At 38.9% G+C, this 18,138-nt stretch overlaps 1 protein-coding gene across 6 annotated transcripts in view; it reads left to right on the forward strand.

The window, feature by feature from the left end:
* Positions 1 to 18,138, forward strand: part of kdm2bb (lysine (K)-specific demethylase 2Bb) — a 254,278-nt gene that overhangs the window by 91,794 nt on the left and 144,346 nt on the right. For all 6 annotated transcript variants that reach the window (XM_063034449.1, XM_063034451.1, XM_063034450.1 and 3 more), the window contains exons 8-9: positions 2,351 to 2,504; positions 6,439 to 6,554. In XM_063034449.1, coding sequence (XP_062890519.1) covers positions 2,351 to 2,504; positions 6,439 to 6,554 — 270 coding nt within the window. The remainder of the gene's footprint in view (positions 1 to 2,350; positions 2,505 to 6,438; positions 6,555 to 18,138) is intronic.

Genomic DNA, 18,138 nt, shown 5'->3' on the forward strand with positions numbered 1-18,138 from the left:
AGTATGCCTGCAGTAATTTTGAACCGTATAGGTCCAGCTTGATTCATAGACACTGCTGGATTGGTCAATTGGTAGCAATTTGAAAGGTGACATGTTTGGACATCAGGTAATAATAGGTTATGGTTGAATAAGATTCTGCATGGTTAAGAGTATTGCCCAAAGCCTCTGATGCTCATTATATAGGTTCTTACATAAAGAATGGTTGGGTTGGATAAGATCTTTTGTGGGATCAGGTGATACTGGGCTGAGTAAATTGTAAACTATCGTTGATCAGCCAAACAGTGTTAAAAATGGGAAATCAAGTGCTGTTCCGTAGCTTAATAGGTGAGTGTTGTGCAGATATACTTTTCTAAAGAATGCGTCAATTACAAATCAGAGCCATGGCAACCTTTGAAGAGTGTTTTCTGTATTTTCAACATATTTACTATATTTTAATATACAAAATAGTATATTAAAATATAGTTGGCTGGTGGCATAGTGACATCAGCGCTGGACTGCGGGGCAGAGGATCCGAAGTTCAAACCCAGCTGGCTCTCCCCCGGCATGCTTTCCATCCGTGTGGGGTTAAGAGCTGGTGAACTCTCTTTGGGGGGGGGGGAGAACTCACCCAGCAGAAGGCAATGGCAAACCACTGCTGTAACTTGCCTCGTACATGAATTCCAACTACGTCAGAACAGCGTGGGAGGAAGTCGTCCGCTACCTGGAAAAATTCCGGATGTGACCTACGTTATTATTATTAATATACAAGAAGCAGTAACAGTATATCTTGGTGGAAACCATATTCTCTAGTACACCTACAAGAGGTTTTGGACGAATATTTTTGGGTGCATGTTTCACAGAGAAATGTAAATTTTCTTTGAAATCAATGTAGCAAATATCAAGCATTTCTATAAATGGACCATTTCCTCTGCCTTTTTCTTTGAAACCATATGAACTGTGCATTAGCCCTCAGGAAAAGGAATGGAATTGATACTCTTGATGGAGATCTGTAGTGAAAAAATCTTGATTGGACTGGAGCAAATGATACTGATCTTGTGTTTCTTCTTTATAATCCTCCAGCCCTACCCCTCAATACTAGCTTGCCACATACCTCACCCAGATTGTAGAACAGAAATTAGTTCTCCTTGAGGACTAATGTGAAATGTGCATCTTGTTTTCTGATGGTATAGTTTAGCATCCACGAGTTTGTTTTGGAAATGGTATGATTCAGTAGCATGCAAAGCAGTGGGATCAGGAAATTGGGATGTGATCTTGCCATTTTATCTATTAAGTTCAGTTGAATATTCTGTTTACTCATGGTCAGAAAATTTGAAGACATGCAGTATTTAATCACAGCACTTTATTGGATTGCGATGTAGAATTGTTACTTGCCTATCTTTTTCTTCTAGTTCAACTTTCCTGTGTTTGCTTGCATTTTTATGTTGCTGTTGTTGTCCCTTTCCCCACCTTGTGGTGCATCAGGCGGCAACTTTGCCGTTTCTTTAGCAAATTTGCCTATTTTTTTTATGATGCTGAGTTGATAGCTCAACCAAGCACGATGGAAAGCATGCAAGGAGTCAGCCAGATTCGAATCCAGGACCGCTCGCCTCGAAACCTGGTGTGGATGCCATTAGACCACTGGCTGGCTGCCATGTACTTTTATATAATCGCCTATGTACATGTAATTGTTCAGTGGATTTTTCAGTGATTATGGTACAGTTGCTTTATTTTTCTAGAAACTTGTTAGTTTTCTGTAGTAGGTGTCACACTAATTTAATCTAGCTATTTTACAGGTGAATTATCACTGGAATTTTGTTAACCCCGTCTGAGGATGAGATGGCCACAACTGCTTTTTCCTTTGTCGTTTCTTTGTTCTTTCCGCTCTTCTTCCTTGTTCGTTTTCTGCTCTTGTAACACTTAATAAAATGATTGTAAGCAATAAGTTTATGCCTCATTCTTGACTTCCGAAGAACTTTTGGATCAGAAAAGTATCAACATCCAACACCGTGTAGGCGAAACTGATATTGGGGAAAATCACATGATATTATTAGGATATTATGTAAAAGTGCCCCTTTGTAAATGTGGCAATTATTCACTTGTACTTCTGAATAATTTTGAATTTAGAACCAGAAAACTATGAAAATTGCCACGTAGAATTTTACCACCTTGTTAAACAATTACTAATTTGTTCAGAGGAGGTTGTATTTTATTTGCATGACTTTGACTTTTAATAAAGTTCATGTACATCAGTACTGCATATCAAAACATTAGAATAATTCTCAAACCTTTTAAATTTGAGCTAATTTTTAATGCAGTGGGAAATTTAATTGTTCTAAAGACACTCAGTTTTACAAGCAGTCTTTCTCCTCAGGTATTCTGGTTAGTTCCACCCACATCGCACAATCTGGAGATTTATGAAGAATGGGTTCTGTCAGGAAAGCAAGGTGATATTTTCCTTGGGGACAGAGTGGATGGATGCCAGCGAATTGAGTTAAAACAAGGATATACCTTTCTGATCCCTTCAGGTAACTGAAGACAGCTGTTATCTATTAATTAAATATTATTTTCATAAGTATGTTAATGGAGAGTAGGATTGTTTGTTAAACCTAACTGAATTTGGAAACAGCAATTTTGCTATGATACCCTTTTAGTTAGGTTGTTAAGTGTGGGGAGGTTTGTGTGTTGCAAATAACTCAGTAAAATTGAAATACCTTTTCCTGTAAGCCATTTATTCTTGAGTAAATAGCATCATCTAATATAATGGGCTTTAGTATAATCACGATTACCTTTGCTATATTTGTATGCAGTTCATGTGCGTACTTAACATCTTAGTGAGATGCATTCTACTTGGGTTACTTGTGATATTCAATTTGATCTGATTTACACTTGAGGGAGGGTCAACCTCTTACTTTCCAGTAGAAGTATGCCTGGAAATTGAGTTTTAAATGAAACTTCATCTGTCGTACTCAATTTGTGAATTTTTAGAAAACTGCTTCTATTATCATTTGCTAGATAGAGATTTGATGTATTTTTAAGTGGCTCATAATGAATAATTCTAAAAGATGATGCTGCTTTGGTTCTATTATATGCACTTCATTTGACATTACTGCAAGACATTATCTCCTTATTCCTCCCCTTCAAACCTAATTTTATAGCTATAAATCCTGAACATTCATCTTGCTGCATACCCTTGTGGCAGGTACAATGAAATATTCTCAACATTCATCTTGCTGCATACCTTTGTGGCAGTTACAATGAAATGACTGATCAGAATATTTGCAGAAATATAAATCTTCTGACCTCACATCAGCATCATGTAAAGGTTATCATTACAGCTGTGTCCTGTTGGTCTTGTCCAATATCTGGATGCTGGCATTGCTAGACTGATGTACCTTGCTGATTTGAGAGATTCTTCTTCTTAAGGCCATCACACTTACTTGGGGCATCGGCCACCAAAAGCAGCTCGCCACGGTCCCGTGGATTCCACGGATTTACGGCTTTTGCTACATGACTTCATAGGTCTTCTAAGTGAAGATCCTTTCTCTCCCAGGGATTAAGGTCTTTGGAGCTTCTTTTGGCATTTCTGTAGCTCTGGGATTTTACAGGCTGTGGTTGATGGCCCCATGCCGAACCCTCCTCCTCTCTCATCTGGACTTGGGACCATCTACTGTGGAGATGATTTGAGAGGTTACAGGTTTTGGTATTTCGAAAGTTTGAAGAAATATCAGAAACTTATGCTGGTGGTTTCAATGTGTATTTAATTAAGAATGTGCTTATTTTTGGTTCCCTATGTATCTATCAAACATCATACAAGCCAGGGAATTGGGTTATTTTAAATCATGACATCCTCTTAAACAACAATGAACAATAAACTGTGCAAATGCAAATATAAATAAGAATCAATAAATAATGAGCCTGAAATAACAAGATAAAGAGTCCTTAAAGTGAGACCTTTGGTTCTGAGAACATCAGAAATAGGATGAGTGTAGTTATCCCCTTTTGTTCAAGAACTTGATGGCTGAAGGGTAGTAACTGTTCTTGAGCCTGGTGGTGTCAGTACTAAACACTTGCACTTTCAACCTGATGATAGCAGCAGGAAAAGAGCATGGCCTGGGTGGTGAGGATCGTTGATGCTTTTCTATGGCAACATTTCATGTAGATGTGCTCAATGGTCAATTAATCTGAGGGACAAGATTAATGATTACTTGGAAAGACAGGAACTAATCAGAGATCGACAACACAACTCTGTCAAGGGCATCTTGTCTAGCCAACCAGAATGAATTTTTTGAGGAGGTAGCAATGTGTAGTAGATATAGTTTACTTAGATTTAACAAGGTTACACTTGTTGACAATAGGGTGATAGTAGAAGTTCTTTTTCTGATTGAATCCCTGTGCCATGAATGATTTGGATGTCGGTGTAGGTGGTATGGTCAGCCATTATGCAGGTAACACTAGGCTGTGGAAAAGAGTCTTAGATTACAGGGTGATATTGATGTATTAGTGAAATGGACTGAGAAATGGCAGGTGTAGTTTAATCCTGATAAATGTAAAGTGGTGCATTTTGTGAGTAGTACTAATGGTAGGATATACACTGTGAATGCTGATGTCTTGGGGTACTGAGGAACAGAAGGATCTTAGTGGGTAAGTCCAAAGAATCTTGAAGTTGGCATTGCAGGTAGATAATGGTTAATAAGGCATTTGGATGCTGCCCTTTAGTTGGGATATTGAATACAAGACCAGTGAGCTTGCGTTCCAACTTGATAAAGCGTTAATCAGACCTCATCTGGAGTACAATATGCAGTTCTGGCCACTTTATTTTGGTCTCATTCAGTTTTTTTTTGGGTGTTTATTTTCTTGTGGCCGATAAGCAAATGGGTGATCTGTTAATTGTGTGTGTGTGTCTGTGTGTGTGTGTGTGTCTGTGTGTGTGTGTCTGTGTGTGTGTGTGTGTGTGTGTCTGTGTGTGTGGGGTTAGGGGTTTTGATACTTTTTTGTGAGTGAGGGGTTTGGAGATTGTTATTGTTGCTGTTTTTTTTCCTGCAGGGGAGGGGTTGGGGATTTGTTGCTATCTTCGCTGTTTTTCCTGTGGGGAAGGAGGTGGGGGATTTTAGGATTTGTGAGTTTTGTTTCTGTTTATCATGCCAGAGGTGGGGGGGGGGGGGGAGAACTTGATGTCTCCTTTCAACAACCCCATGATCTTTCTGCATTTCACGGCTATCTGGAGAAACCAAACATTGGAGTTGTATTGTACATGCATACTTTGACAATAAAATTAACCTTTGAACCTTTTATAGGATGGATGTGAAAGTGCTGGAGAGGATGCAGAGGAGATTCACTTGCACGTTGCATGGGATGGAGTGACATCCCATAATTTTAGTTGTGAGGGTAAAGGCTTGATCTTTTTCCTTTCATCAGAAGAGAAAAAGAAGGAACATGATTGAGGTGTACAAAATTAGGAGGGATGTAGATTGGGTAGACTGCAGAAATCCTTTAACCTTATCAGAGTTAAATAAAACTAGATGACAGAGATTGAGGGGAAATAGTAAGTACCTAGATGAGTGGGAGCAGAGTCTCTAACAATATTTAAGAGGGATCTAGACCAGCATCTAAACTGTCTAATGATAATATTAAAATACAAAAACAGCAACAGAGCAGAATTTGGGCACAAGTAATGTGGCTCACAGAATCGATGTGATGTTACATAAACATCCTAGAGAAGAGATTTTCGACCATTTTCGGCCAAGAGCCAGATGCACATTTCTAAAGAAGGCCAGGAGCCTCAAAAATATACATGAATGTGAAATCCCACGTGCACAAATACAAGACTTGCAGGGACAGAGGTGAGATGCTCTTTACCACACCAAGTAGAATTCTTAGAGAACCGTGAAGACTGCTACAAAGAAAACTGAAACTCTGTATTTGAGAAAACAGGATGCTTCAGTGCACCAAAATATTTAAGATCTTTCTGTTCCAGAAAATCAGTTTACCCTCCCTACTCTTCCTTTACTCTCCTTTTGCCCTGGAATTTCCTTGTCTTTTCTGATTATGAAAAGATGGTTAGGAACTTCAGCGCTGCTGTCCTGAGGTTGTATGGAACTTGAAGGAACTGTAAAGATCAGATCATACGAAACTGTCATCACGTTCAGCCTGCAAACTATTATATTGTAATGATCTGTACTTAAAGATGAAAGTCCTTTTATTTACTGCTTAATGAACTCTAGGTAACAGCAATGTAGCTACAAATAGAATTTTGTGAATATTTCCCAATGTAGCCAACTATCTTCTCCTGTCAGACATGCTATAAATCTTTTGCACCTTTTCCATTTTTCTCCCAGGGCCCTAACTGATCAATGCAAATTATACCCATTGCGTTAGAGCTTTAATAAACCCTCTTAAAATGCCTAATAGCCATTCTTCAAATTGCAACAAACTCAAGTTAATCTGTTTTTTTTCCCCCAGGATGGATCCATGCAGTGTACACTCCAGTAGACACGTTGGTTTTTGGTGGAAATTTCCTGCACAGCTTTAATATTCCCATGCAGCTTTATATTTATGGGATTGAGGATCGAACTCGGGTAAGTCATCTCCGTGGTAATTCCTCTATAATGAATGCAGACTTAAAGCAATTTTTCAACCTTTACTTGTTTGTCCTTATTTCTTTTGAGGTGAATTCTCCATTACCTGCAGCATTCCTATTATCTAGGCTCTCATGTTTTGTATAGTTTGTGATTATTAGTGGGCAACTCAGCTGGTGGGGACCTGGGGCAGGTAGATCGCTTTGCAGTCAACACTGATCCTCTTCTCAGTAGAAGTCAAAGTACTTTGCTGCATTTCACTAAGTATGATTAAAGCCTGTGACATTTAGTTTTTTTTACTCTAATAATGGGAACATTCTGAAAACTCCATTGATATTGTAGCTGTGATTAACAAATGAGATCGACCAAAGAACTCAATGCATGAGTTTTCTTTTTTTTTGTATTGCAGTATGATCCTGGTTGTGTGATTAAATACTGAACACTAAAACTTTGTACTATACGAGGCTCTTTGCTGTGCTCTCCAAATTTTTTCCCAGTACCATGCATCATCCTCTTAAAAGTGGATCACTTTGCTAATTTTTTTGGTCTAGTTGAGCAACGTAATGTTGCAAAATTCTATTTCTATATATGCAGATTTTTTTGTCAGATTCAAAGATTCATATACTATCTGTATTGGTGATTGTGATATTTAGTTCTGCATACTTGGTTTGTGTAAAAAGATGCTCCCTTTTGCAAAAAAAAGTCTTGTTTTGAAACACTTAATGCTGCAATTGGTTTAAAAGTACAGGTTTATATGCTTTACTGAAAATTCTGGTTTGGTAACATTTTTGTTGCATTATCCCAGCAAATGGTATGCTACATCATAGGCCTAAAATTGGAGACCTACAACCTCATAAGACATTCCATTTCCATTTTTATCACATGATACCTGGTTAAAATTAACAAATAATTTTCTTTGAACTTGGTGCTCTTTAATTGACCCTGTGAATAGTGTACTTTGTCGTATGAGAATCATTGAAATTTATCAAGTCCAAAGAACCCATTCTGTCATTTTGGCAACACCAACCAACAAGCGCTGTTCAGTGTACTTCTTCCAGATGTTGGTTCATAAACATGAGGTTCTGGTTTCAAAGGCTTATCCAAGTACTGTTTTAATGCATTGAAGAATTCTACCACTACCGCCCTTTTGCAGTGTGAAGGAGAAGCATTCAGCTATCCTGTATTCACTTATACAGTTCTCGATACAGCATGGAAACTTTAGCTCACCAAGTTGGCACTGGCCATCAGTCTCTCGTTCCTCTGTGAATAAATTTTGTAGTCCTTAGTTCTGAGTCTCATTGCAAATATAAATACACTTGTCCAAATAACTCTGGAGAGCTGGCTCAGTTTTATACAACTCAATTAAATATGTTATCACCCTGCTCTGATTCAAAGAAAACAAGCCCATTGTTTCTCCAAACTAAGATTTTCCTGAAAACATGCTCGTAAATCTCATCTAACCCATCTCTGCATGGAGCTATCACATCTTTCCTTATTGCAATTATACATGGTCCTGGTCAGAGTGCACCTAAAGTTTTGTGTGAATTTTTGGTCTTCTCAGAGGATATGCTAGCCATAAAGAAGCACCTTCTGCTGCAATCCTAAATTTGTTTTCTTTCTTATCAGTGTTGATGTGCGCTAGTGTTGCGTATAGTGCACCAATCCCACTGCAGATCATCATTCAGATGTTTTCATGTGAATGTCTGATGAGATGTGATAAGGTTCAATTGCACATTTTATCACCAGGTTCTTGCATGGGTAGTGACCATCTGATGAAGTGCTAGAAGCCTGCCATTGCTGCTGGTACCTATTCATGCATAACCAGAGTTGATATCTCTGGGAGGAAAGATTATAAATGGAGTTGTTTGGATTATGTTGCAGTAATTTGTGAGAATGACAATTATGATCTAGTACTTTTAAAACTGAATTGTTTCCTCAATTGTTTCCTGCTTCCCCTCTATTTGTGCATGTAAGAAGTGTTACCCTGCTCTATGTACTTAGAGCTAGGCACCTATCTCAAACTGGAAACCTTGCAAATGTTTTTGTACTGTTTTAAAAGAGTAATGAAGTCATTGTAAAGATGATAACTGCAACAATATCAGATGTGGCAATCTGCTAAATTATTCTCACATGTACAGAGGTACAGTGAGAAATTTGCATACAGATCAATTCATTGCAACAGTGTATTAAGGTAGTATAAAGTAAAACAATAACTGTGAGAATAACAATAAGTGTGGAATAAAGTGTGACATATAAGGTTTTTATAATTATCATTCCAGCAAACTGTTCAAAGAGTCTTATAACAGTGTAATAGAAGCAGTCCTTGAGCTTGGTGATATGTGCTGTAAGGCTTTTGTATCTTCTGCTCAGTGGGAGGGGGAGAAGAGAGTATGCCTGGGGTTGGTGGGGTCTTTGATTATGCTCAGTGCTTTACTGAAGCACTGAGAAGTGCAGACAGAGTCCATGGAGAGGAGGCTGGTTTCTGTGATGTGTTGAGGTGTATCCACAACTCTGCAGCTTCTTGCTGCAGTGGGAACAGCAGCTGCCGTACCAAGCCATGATGCATCCAGATAGAATGCTTTCTGTATTGCATTGATTAAAAATTGGAGCGGGTCGAAGGGAGTGGAGATATGCTGAGGAAGCAAAGTGCTGGAGAGCTTTCTTGGCTGTGGCATCAGAATGGTTGCACCAGGACGGGCAATCGAGGATGTTCACTCCGAGGAGTTTGAACCCAGCCCTCTCGTCCTCCTCACCATTGATATAAACTGGAGCATGTATATCTCCCTCCTTCCTGAAGATGATGATCACTCTTTTATTTTGCTGACAGGGAGGGAGAGGTTGTATGCTTCTACTAAAATATCATGCCCACTACCAGATACTGAAAGGCCTCAAAGTAGATGTATAGAGGATGTTTCCATTAGTTGGAGAGCCTGGGATTCGAGGCCACAGCTTCAGAATAAAGGGATATCCCTTTAAAACTAAGATGAGAAATTTCTTCAGACAGGAGATGGTGAATCTAGAGGGCTGTGAAGGCCAAATCACAGTGCGTTTAGGACAGAGATTCACATCTTGAATGGCAAGAGGGTTAAGGGTTATGGGGAGAATGGGCTCAACAAAAATCAGACATGATTGCATAGCAGAGTGGACTTGATGTGCCGAATGGCTTAATTCTGCTCCTATATCTCATGGTTTTATGCAAGTTTTGCTCACACTGCATTAAATTATATTTTTGTACAGGGCAATATGGTGCTGATAAGATCATGTTAGGTCATCTTAGCCACTAAAATGTGCGCTTGCTTTTCCAAAGCAAGATGACAAATGATGAGATGGATTTGCCATCTGTAATTGATAACCTGTTACCAATCTGTCATTAATCATTGTGAATACCAGCTGAAGTCAGAGCTAATAGTGATGGCTTTCACTATCAAACAGACAACCATTAATTATTCCCAAAGTTGTAATGTGATGAATGATGACTAAGTTACCATTTGATATCTGTGGAATTTTACACTGTCATGGTTTGGCCTATAAAGTAATGAACCCATGTACACTACCTTACGATTTTCTTTAATTCTCTCTTGTACTGCTTATTTATTATATATAATACACATACTGCTTATTTAATTTATTATATATACGCACACATATACATACTCACACATACACACACTGCCAATTCCAGTTAATTGGGACACACCATGACCGGTGGATATTGACCCAATTAAGCAGCTGCTCCAATTAGCTGAAGTTTCATGGAAATAGTTAAAAAGGTTTTTCTTTAAAAAAAAAGGACAAACTACTGTTTAACTGAGTAACAAATTAGGCATTTAAATGAAATGCAGATCAAATTAGAATACTACCAATACTACTACAGTACTATAAAACTGTATTAGTCTTTAATAGTTGTCGACGGAGGAATTAATCCTTGATTGACTGAAAATGATCAAAATCAATGCAGACACCTAGTGCAGATAATGCCTTTAAAATAAAATGATTGAAAATCACAGCATTCTGAATCTGCATCAATTGGCCCAAATCGATGTTTGCTCTAAGCACAGTGTAGTGTCCAACAGCTACACAAGTGCATATGACTGACGCCAGTTAGACAACAGTCTCCTGCCCCAGTCAAGTGGTATAATGTCCCAAGTAAATTAGGGGTATCCTGGCTATTTTCTCTACTAGTTTCTGTTATTTAAGAGTTGTCTGAAATAAGTGACTGCCCCAGTTAACTGATGGGCAAATTAACCAGAATCAACTATATTACTGATTGTATTTTATAATTTTTTTTAAATGAAGTATTGCACTGCCGTAAAACAACAGATTTTACAAAAATTGCCAGTGATATTAAACCTGATTCTGAAAACCTGTTAAGTACTTCAAATAGAACATTTTCGATATAGGGTCCCACTGTGATAACTAATGATTCAGAATAATTTTGGCATCAATCACAATGTTATAGTAAGATACAAAAGCTGAGATTAAAAAAAAATTCTGGATAAAATTCCATCGTGGAATTAATACAGAGTTATCTGTTTTGATTAAATACATAACTAATAGACACTCTTCTGGCATAATTTATTTGGTACTTCAAGCAGCCTCTGCCATTCATACGATCATGGTGGATCTTTTATCTCAGTATTCGTGATACCTTTTGTGTGTAAATATCTGCTCACTATCTTGTTGAGTATATTCAGCAATTCTGCTTTAACTGTCTATTGAGTTTTGGATAGTAAGTTTGTGACCTTTCCACCACTTTATCATCCAGACGTTGAAGGGATATCAGAGTGGATGCAGAAAGAGAAAGGTAGAAAATCAGTAGGGAAGGCTGCCTGGATCCAAACTGCTAGGTAGTTTGGCCAGTGCCTTGTCTAGGTTTTTGGTGGCCAGATTGGACACCATCAGTACAGGAGATGAGTAATGTTTTAAATGGTGGTTCAGGCGATTCATTTTCAAACTCCTTATTGCCAGGTGCAGGCATTTAGTTGAGATACAACTGAGCAGAATTCTAACCCTGAAGTGACCGGGATTTTACACTTCAGCAGCACGGTTTTAAGAGCTGTGCTGAAAAATTGATTTAATCAATGAGCTAACTGTATATCACCTCTGATAATTAGTCTGTTTTCTTGTCTCATAGCACGCAAACTCCACCAACTTCCAGTATCATTTGAGTCTTGGGTTTTTCAAAAATAAAAAGTCTATTTCCTAACTTTTAGACATTATTGGCTTAGTTGTATGCCACCACCATCTACCATGCCAAAGAAAGGAACAGAAAAGGACAGATTCTAGAGGAGAGAATATGAAGAGACAGACAAATGTAAAGGGTGAATAGAAGGTATTATCAAAATGACAGATATGTAAGAGAGCCTTGCAGCGCCATGGGAGATTCACCAGTATATGTATTATCTTTTGGGAAACAGATTAAAGGCAAAAGTATCACATCCATACTGTGAAAATCAATTCATCAGTGTAAAATGCCTCTCAGGTTTTTATATGCTTGTCAGATGGGCAGCCTGGTGAGTCTTTTTGATTCTAATCTTCCCATGGGATAAATGCACATAAAATTGTGATATACCATCACGTGAAAGGTAAAATGGAGGCAGTGATTATCCTCGCTCCTTAGGGTGCATGAAACTGATTATAGTAGTTAAGGATCACAGATAAGACTAGTTTGGCTTATTCACAGGATTTTGATAATTTAAATTTCAAATGAAGGATCTTTCATGTAACCTCGGGTCTGGTCTGTATAAATTCTCATGCCTAGTACAACTAGTAAGTTATATTACAGCATTTTACAAAGGAACTGGTTATATATTCAATATTTCAAAACATTCATAGTTTTTTGTAAACCCCTAGGAAAATACAAATAGCATTGTGCTACATCAAGAAAGTGGCATTTCATTGTGAGTATGGTTTTCGATGTGCATATGAGATATAGAATGAGATTTGAGATTAACCTTCATTCTTATGATTGTTTCCAATAATTAATTTGTAAAGAACTAATACAAACAAATCATTACAAGGTTCTGCTATTTGGGAGCCTTGAGGAATGGCTCTAGAGCAGGGGTTCCCAACCTGGGGTTCACGGACCCCTTGGTTAATGGCAGTGGTCCATAGCACCAAAAAAGTTGGGAACTCCTTTTCTGGAGCTTTGACTCATCAGTGTAACAAAGGAACAGTAATTAGAAGCTTATTGAGAGTGCAACAGATAGGGGCAGAGAACAATGCCTTTCAATTTCTCACAACTAAATTACAAGTTAGGGCACTTTGAAGTGATGTACAAAATAAAGGAGAAGTCAGTAAGACTTGGGTAGCAAAGATCGTTTTTGACACTGATCAACAGCAAAGAGTCTTTTGGGCCAAAGTGAAAACAGATTTCTACAAATTATTCTGAATTTATTACAATGATTAAACACAAAATAATTGATTTCATAATTAGTCACCCCCTTCAAGTCAGTATTTAGTAGATACACCTTTGGTAGCAATTACAGCCTTGAGTCTGTGTGAGTAGGTCTCTATTAGCTTTGCACATCTGGACACTGCAATTTTTCCCTATTCTTCTTTACTAATTGCTCAAGCTCTGTCAGACTGCAGGGGGATCATGAGTGAACAGCCCTTTTCAAGTCCATCCACAATTTCTCAATTGGATTGAGGTCTGACTGTGACTTGGCCACTCCAGGACATTGACTTTGCTGTTTTTAAGCCATTCCTGTGTAGCTTTAGCTTTATGCTTGGGGTCATTGTTTTCTTTGAAAACAAATCTCCCAAGTCACAGTTCTCTTGCAGACTGCATCAGGCTTTCCTCCAGGAATTCCCTGTATTTTGATGCATTCATTTTACCCTTTACCTTCACAAGCCTTCCAGGGCCTACTGCAGTGAAGCATTCCCACAGCATGATGCAACCACCACCGTGCTTCACGGTAGGGATGGTGTGTTTTTGATGATGTGCAGTGTTCGGGTTTGGTCTGATGGCCTAAAAGCTCGATTTTGGTTTCATCAAACCTTCTTCCAGCTGACTTCAGAGTCTCCCTCATGTCTTCTGGCCAACTCTAGCTGAGATTTCATGTGAGTTTTTTCTCCCAACAGTGGTTTTCTGTTTGCCAGTCTCCCATAAAGCCGCGACTGGTGAAGTATCTGGGCAACAGTTGTTGTCTGTGCAGTCTCTGTCATCTCAGCCACTGAAGCTTGTAACTCCTCCAGAGTTGTCATGGGTCTCTTGGTGGCCTCCCTCACTAGTCCTTTTCTTGCACGGTCATTCAGTTTTTGAGGACTGTCTGCTCTAGGCAGATTTACAGCTGTGCCATATTCTTTCCATTTTTTGATGATTGACTTAACTGTACTCCAAGGGATATTCAGTGACTTGGAAATTTTCCGTATCCATTGCCTGACTTGTTGTTTTCAATAACCTCTTGCCGAGTTGCTGGGAGTGTTTTTTGTCTTCATGGTGTAGTTTTTGCCAGGATACTGACTCACCAGCAGTTGGACCTTCCAGATACAGGTTTTTTTTACTACAATCAATTGAAATACCTTGACTGCAGACAGGTGATCTCCATTTAACTAACTATGCAACTTCTAAAACCAGTTGGCTGCACCAGTGATAATTTGGTGTGTCATATTAAAGAGGGTGAATAATTATGCAATCAATTATTTTGTATTTTATATTTGTAATTAATATAGGTCACTTTGTAGAAATTTGTTTTCACCTTGACATGAAAGAGTCTTTTTCTGTTGATCAGTGTTTTAAAAAAAGCCAAATTAAATCCATTGTGATTCAATGTTGTAAAACAATAAAACATGAAAACTTCCGGGGGGGGGGAGGTGTTGAATACTTTTTATAGGCACTGTATGTTGATTTCACTAAAAGGATACCTTAACTTTGTTTTCGTCTATAATGTTGGCATTTTTAACCATCGGCTGCAAACCTTTGTCAAATAGAGTTTCAAGCCATATCACTTGAGCATGTAAAAATGTTGGAAATGTCCAGCAGACCATATCACATCTTTGGGGAAAGAAATATAAGCGGCTGAATGGCGTAATTCTGTTCCTATACTGTGTGCGCATGTGTGTTTGTTTATTTCAGGGTCATTAAATTTTTCATCAAAACTTTAAAATGTAAGAATATAGCTTTTAAAACGCAGTAAAAGGGCAGAGAGAAAGAGATGATCTTATCTAATTTTTTTTTTAAAAACTGCACAATAATAAGCCTACTATGCACAAACACAAGAAATTCTGCAGATAACACACATAAAAGTTGCTGGTGAACGCAGCAGGCCAGGCAGCATCTATAGGAAGAGGTACAGTCGACGTTTCGGGCCAAGACCCTTCGTCAGGACTAACTGAAAGAAGAGCTAGTAAGAGATTTGAAAGTGGGAGGAGGAGGGGGAGATCCAAAATGATAGGAGAAGACAGGAGGGGGAGGGATGGAGCCAAGAGCTGGACAGGTGATTGGCAAAAGGGATATGAGAGGATCATGGGACAGGAGGCCGAGGGAGAAAGAAAAGGGGGAGGGGGGGAAGCCCAGAGGATGGGCAAGGGGTATAGTGAGAGGGACAGAGGGCAAAAAAGGAGAGAGAGAAAAAGAATGCGTGTGTGTGTGTGTGTGTGTGTGTGTGTGTATATATATATATATATATATATATATAATGGATGGGGTACGAGGGGGAGGTGGGGCATTAGCGGAAGTTAGAGAAGTCAATGTTCATGCCATCAGGTTGGAGGCTACCCAGACGGAATATAAGGTGTTGTTCCTCCAACCTGAGTGTGGCTTCATCTTTACAGTAGAGGAAGCTGCGGATAGACATATCAGAATGAGAATGGGACATGGAATTAAGATGTGCGGCCACAGGGAGATCCTGCTTTCTCTGGTGGACAGAGCGTAGGTGTTCAGCGAAACGATCTCCCAGTCTGCTTCGGGTCTCGCCAATGTATAGAAGGCCACATCGGGAGCACCGGACGCAGTATTTCACCCCTTCAGCGAAACGAAGCGAAAGTCTGCAGATGCTGGAAATCCAAAGCAACACACACAAAATGCTGGAGGAACTCAACAGGTCAGGCAGCATCTATGGAAAAGAGTAAACAGCCGAGGTTTTGGGCTGAGACCTTACTTTGGGACTGAGAAGGAAGGGGGAAGATGTCTGAATAAAAAGATGGGGGGTGAAGGGGAACGAGGCTAGCTGTAAAGTGATAGGTGAAGCCAGGAGTGTGGGGAAATGTCAAAGGCTGGAGAAGAAAGAATCTAACAGGAGAGGAGAGTGGACAGTAGGAGAAAGGGAAGGAGGAGGAGACTCGGGGGAAGTAATAGGCGGGTGAGAAGAAGTGGAAATAGAGGAAAGCGGGTTGGGGGGGGGTGGGGGAAACGTGTTTACCGGAAGGAGAAATCGATATTCATGCCATTAGGTTAGAAGGCACCCAGATAGAATATAATGTGTTGCTCCTCTATCCTGAGGGTGGTCTCATCTTGGCACAAGGACGCCAAGGATTGACACGTCAGAATAGGAATCAGAGTTTAAACGTTTGGTCACTGGGAAGCCTGTTATGCTGCAGGGTGCGATGCTTATGACAGGATAAAACTGGGGTGATCATGGGGATAACTTGTAAATAGAATCATCTGAAAGGGAGAAGTTATAGAGTGAGAACTTAGACGAACGAACATGTAGGATTTGCCAAATGCAGAGCAGGAAGACATCTGGCAGATCAGACTGGGTATGTCCTCCATTTTCTGAAAGGGAAGAATAAAGAATATGAACTAGCATCACTGATGGATGACATGAAGTTGTGGAAATTAGGTATTGAATTCAGAAAGCTGTAGTATCTCCAGACAGAAGAGGAAGTAGTGTTCAAGATTGTGTGGGGCCTCATTATAGCAATATTCTTATTAAGTGATTAAATCATTTCTCTTTTCCTAATAACAGGCCTTTCCTTGTATTCTCTCATCCTTCACCCCAGTCTCTGTATCTTAAAACTTTTTTTTATCCCCAACTTTCCCTTTTTCTGATGTTACTTGATTTAAGTGTTTCTTGAATATTCTGTTTTCAGTTTCTGATTTCTGTCATCTGTTGTACTCTGGTTTGGTTTGTCTGATCTCATTGTTTATCCTCAGGAGTTGGATTTGCAGAACAGCATGCCTCAGGATATTGCCTTTGACTGCTTTGAGCACTATTGAAACAAGCCTAGGAGAACATCACTTGCTGTCCCTTTTGTCAAAGGGCATCTTTTTAACTTTCCATGCAGTGGAACTGGATTTATCCTTTTGTGCATGTTAGAGGGAGATATGAGTGTCCTCCTTGTGTGTTGTAGATTAAAATTGTAGAGAAGTAGCTTATATTAAAAAGGAAATCCTCTAGATACAGTAAATTCAGAATCAGATTTATTATCACTGGCATGTGATGTGAAATTTGTTAATTTAGCAGCAGCAGTTCAATGCAATACATAATCTAGCAGACAGAGAAAAAAAATACAATAAATAAACAAGTAAATCAATTACGTATATTGAATAGATTATTAAAGAATGTGCAAAGACAGAAATACTGTATATTAAAAAAGTGAGGTAGTGTCCAAAGCTTCAAAGTCCATTTAGGAATCGGATGGTAGTAGGGAAGAAGCTGTTCCTGAATCGCTGAGTGTGTGCCTTCAGGCTTCTGTATCTCCTACCTGATGGTAACGGTGAGAAAAGTGCTTGCCCTGGGTGCTGGGTGTCTTTAATAATGGACGCTGCCTTTCTGAGACACCGCTTCCTAAAGATATTCTGGGTACAGCAAGTACAGAAATCCTTCAATTTCTTTTCACAAGAATTTGATTTTTGCTTGCACCTCTTCAGTTTAAGCAAATGTAACTTTGACATTGTTAAGTGATGTTGCAGTAATATTGATGATTGTTTCTCTTTGGGAAGATCATGAATTCCCACAGAGGGAGATGTTGAGCAAAATCCAGGCAATTATCCACAGATAAAGAATCGCTAGGAAAGATAGTGCATTTAAGCAATGTTGTCACAGGGTAATGGGTAGATCACCTGCTTGTTCTTCTTGATCCAACTACTCATCTGGATAAACTTGGGTAAATCATTGTGTCTCTTCAGTCCGTTGTCCTGCAAGTGAAAATTTTTTGGATCTAATTTTTAAATTCTTATGAAATTGGATACATTCTCTGAAGTTAAATTTTCTCTTATGGACCAATCAATAATTGAGCCTCATGGACCAGAAAGATCCTACTTTTAGTATGAATGTGATTATTAATCACAACTCCAGTAGTATGTCAGTTAGCTTTTGTGACACCAGTTACAAAGGGAGCCCTCGCTCACGATCATGATTGTTGCCAACCTCTTTTATTGGAAGTCTGTGTTGGATGAAAAGAGAATTAGGCTTGGCTGTAATGACTGATAGCATTCAGAAGTTTACAGAAACCTATGGTCAATACTGACTGATAATATTCCTGCCAGATATTAAAGAGCAAGTTTGAATCAAATCCTATTTAGTAATCAACAACTTTGGGAGCAAGAAGTGAAAACGTATGAAGAAGTGAAAATGTGGATTATATATTAATTAAAGATAATCCATGGCTCTGCTTGGAAGATTAGTGTTATCAGTACATT

The sequence above is a fragment of the Mobula hypostoma genome, chromosome 27, assembly GCF_963921235.1.
Source record: "Mobula hypostoma chromosome 27, sMobHyp1.1, whole genome shotgun sequence".
Lineage (NCBI taxonomy): Eukaryota > Metazoa > Chordata > Chondrichthyes > Myliobatiformes > Myliobatidae > Mobula > Mobula hypostoma.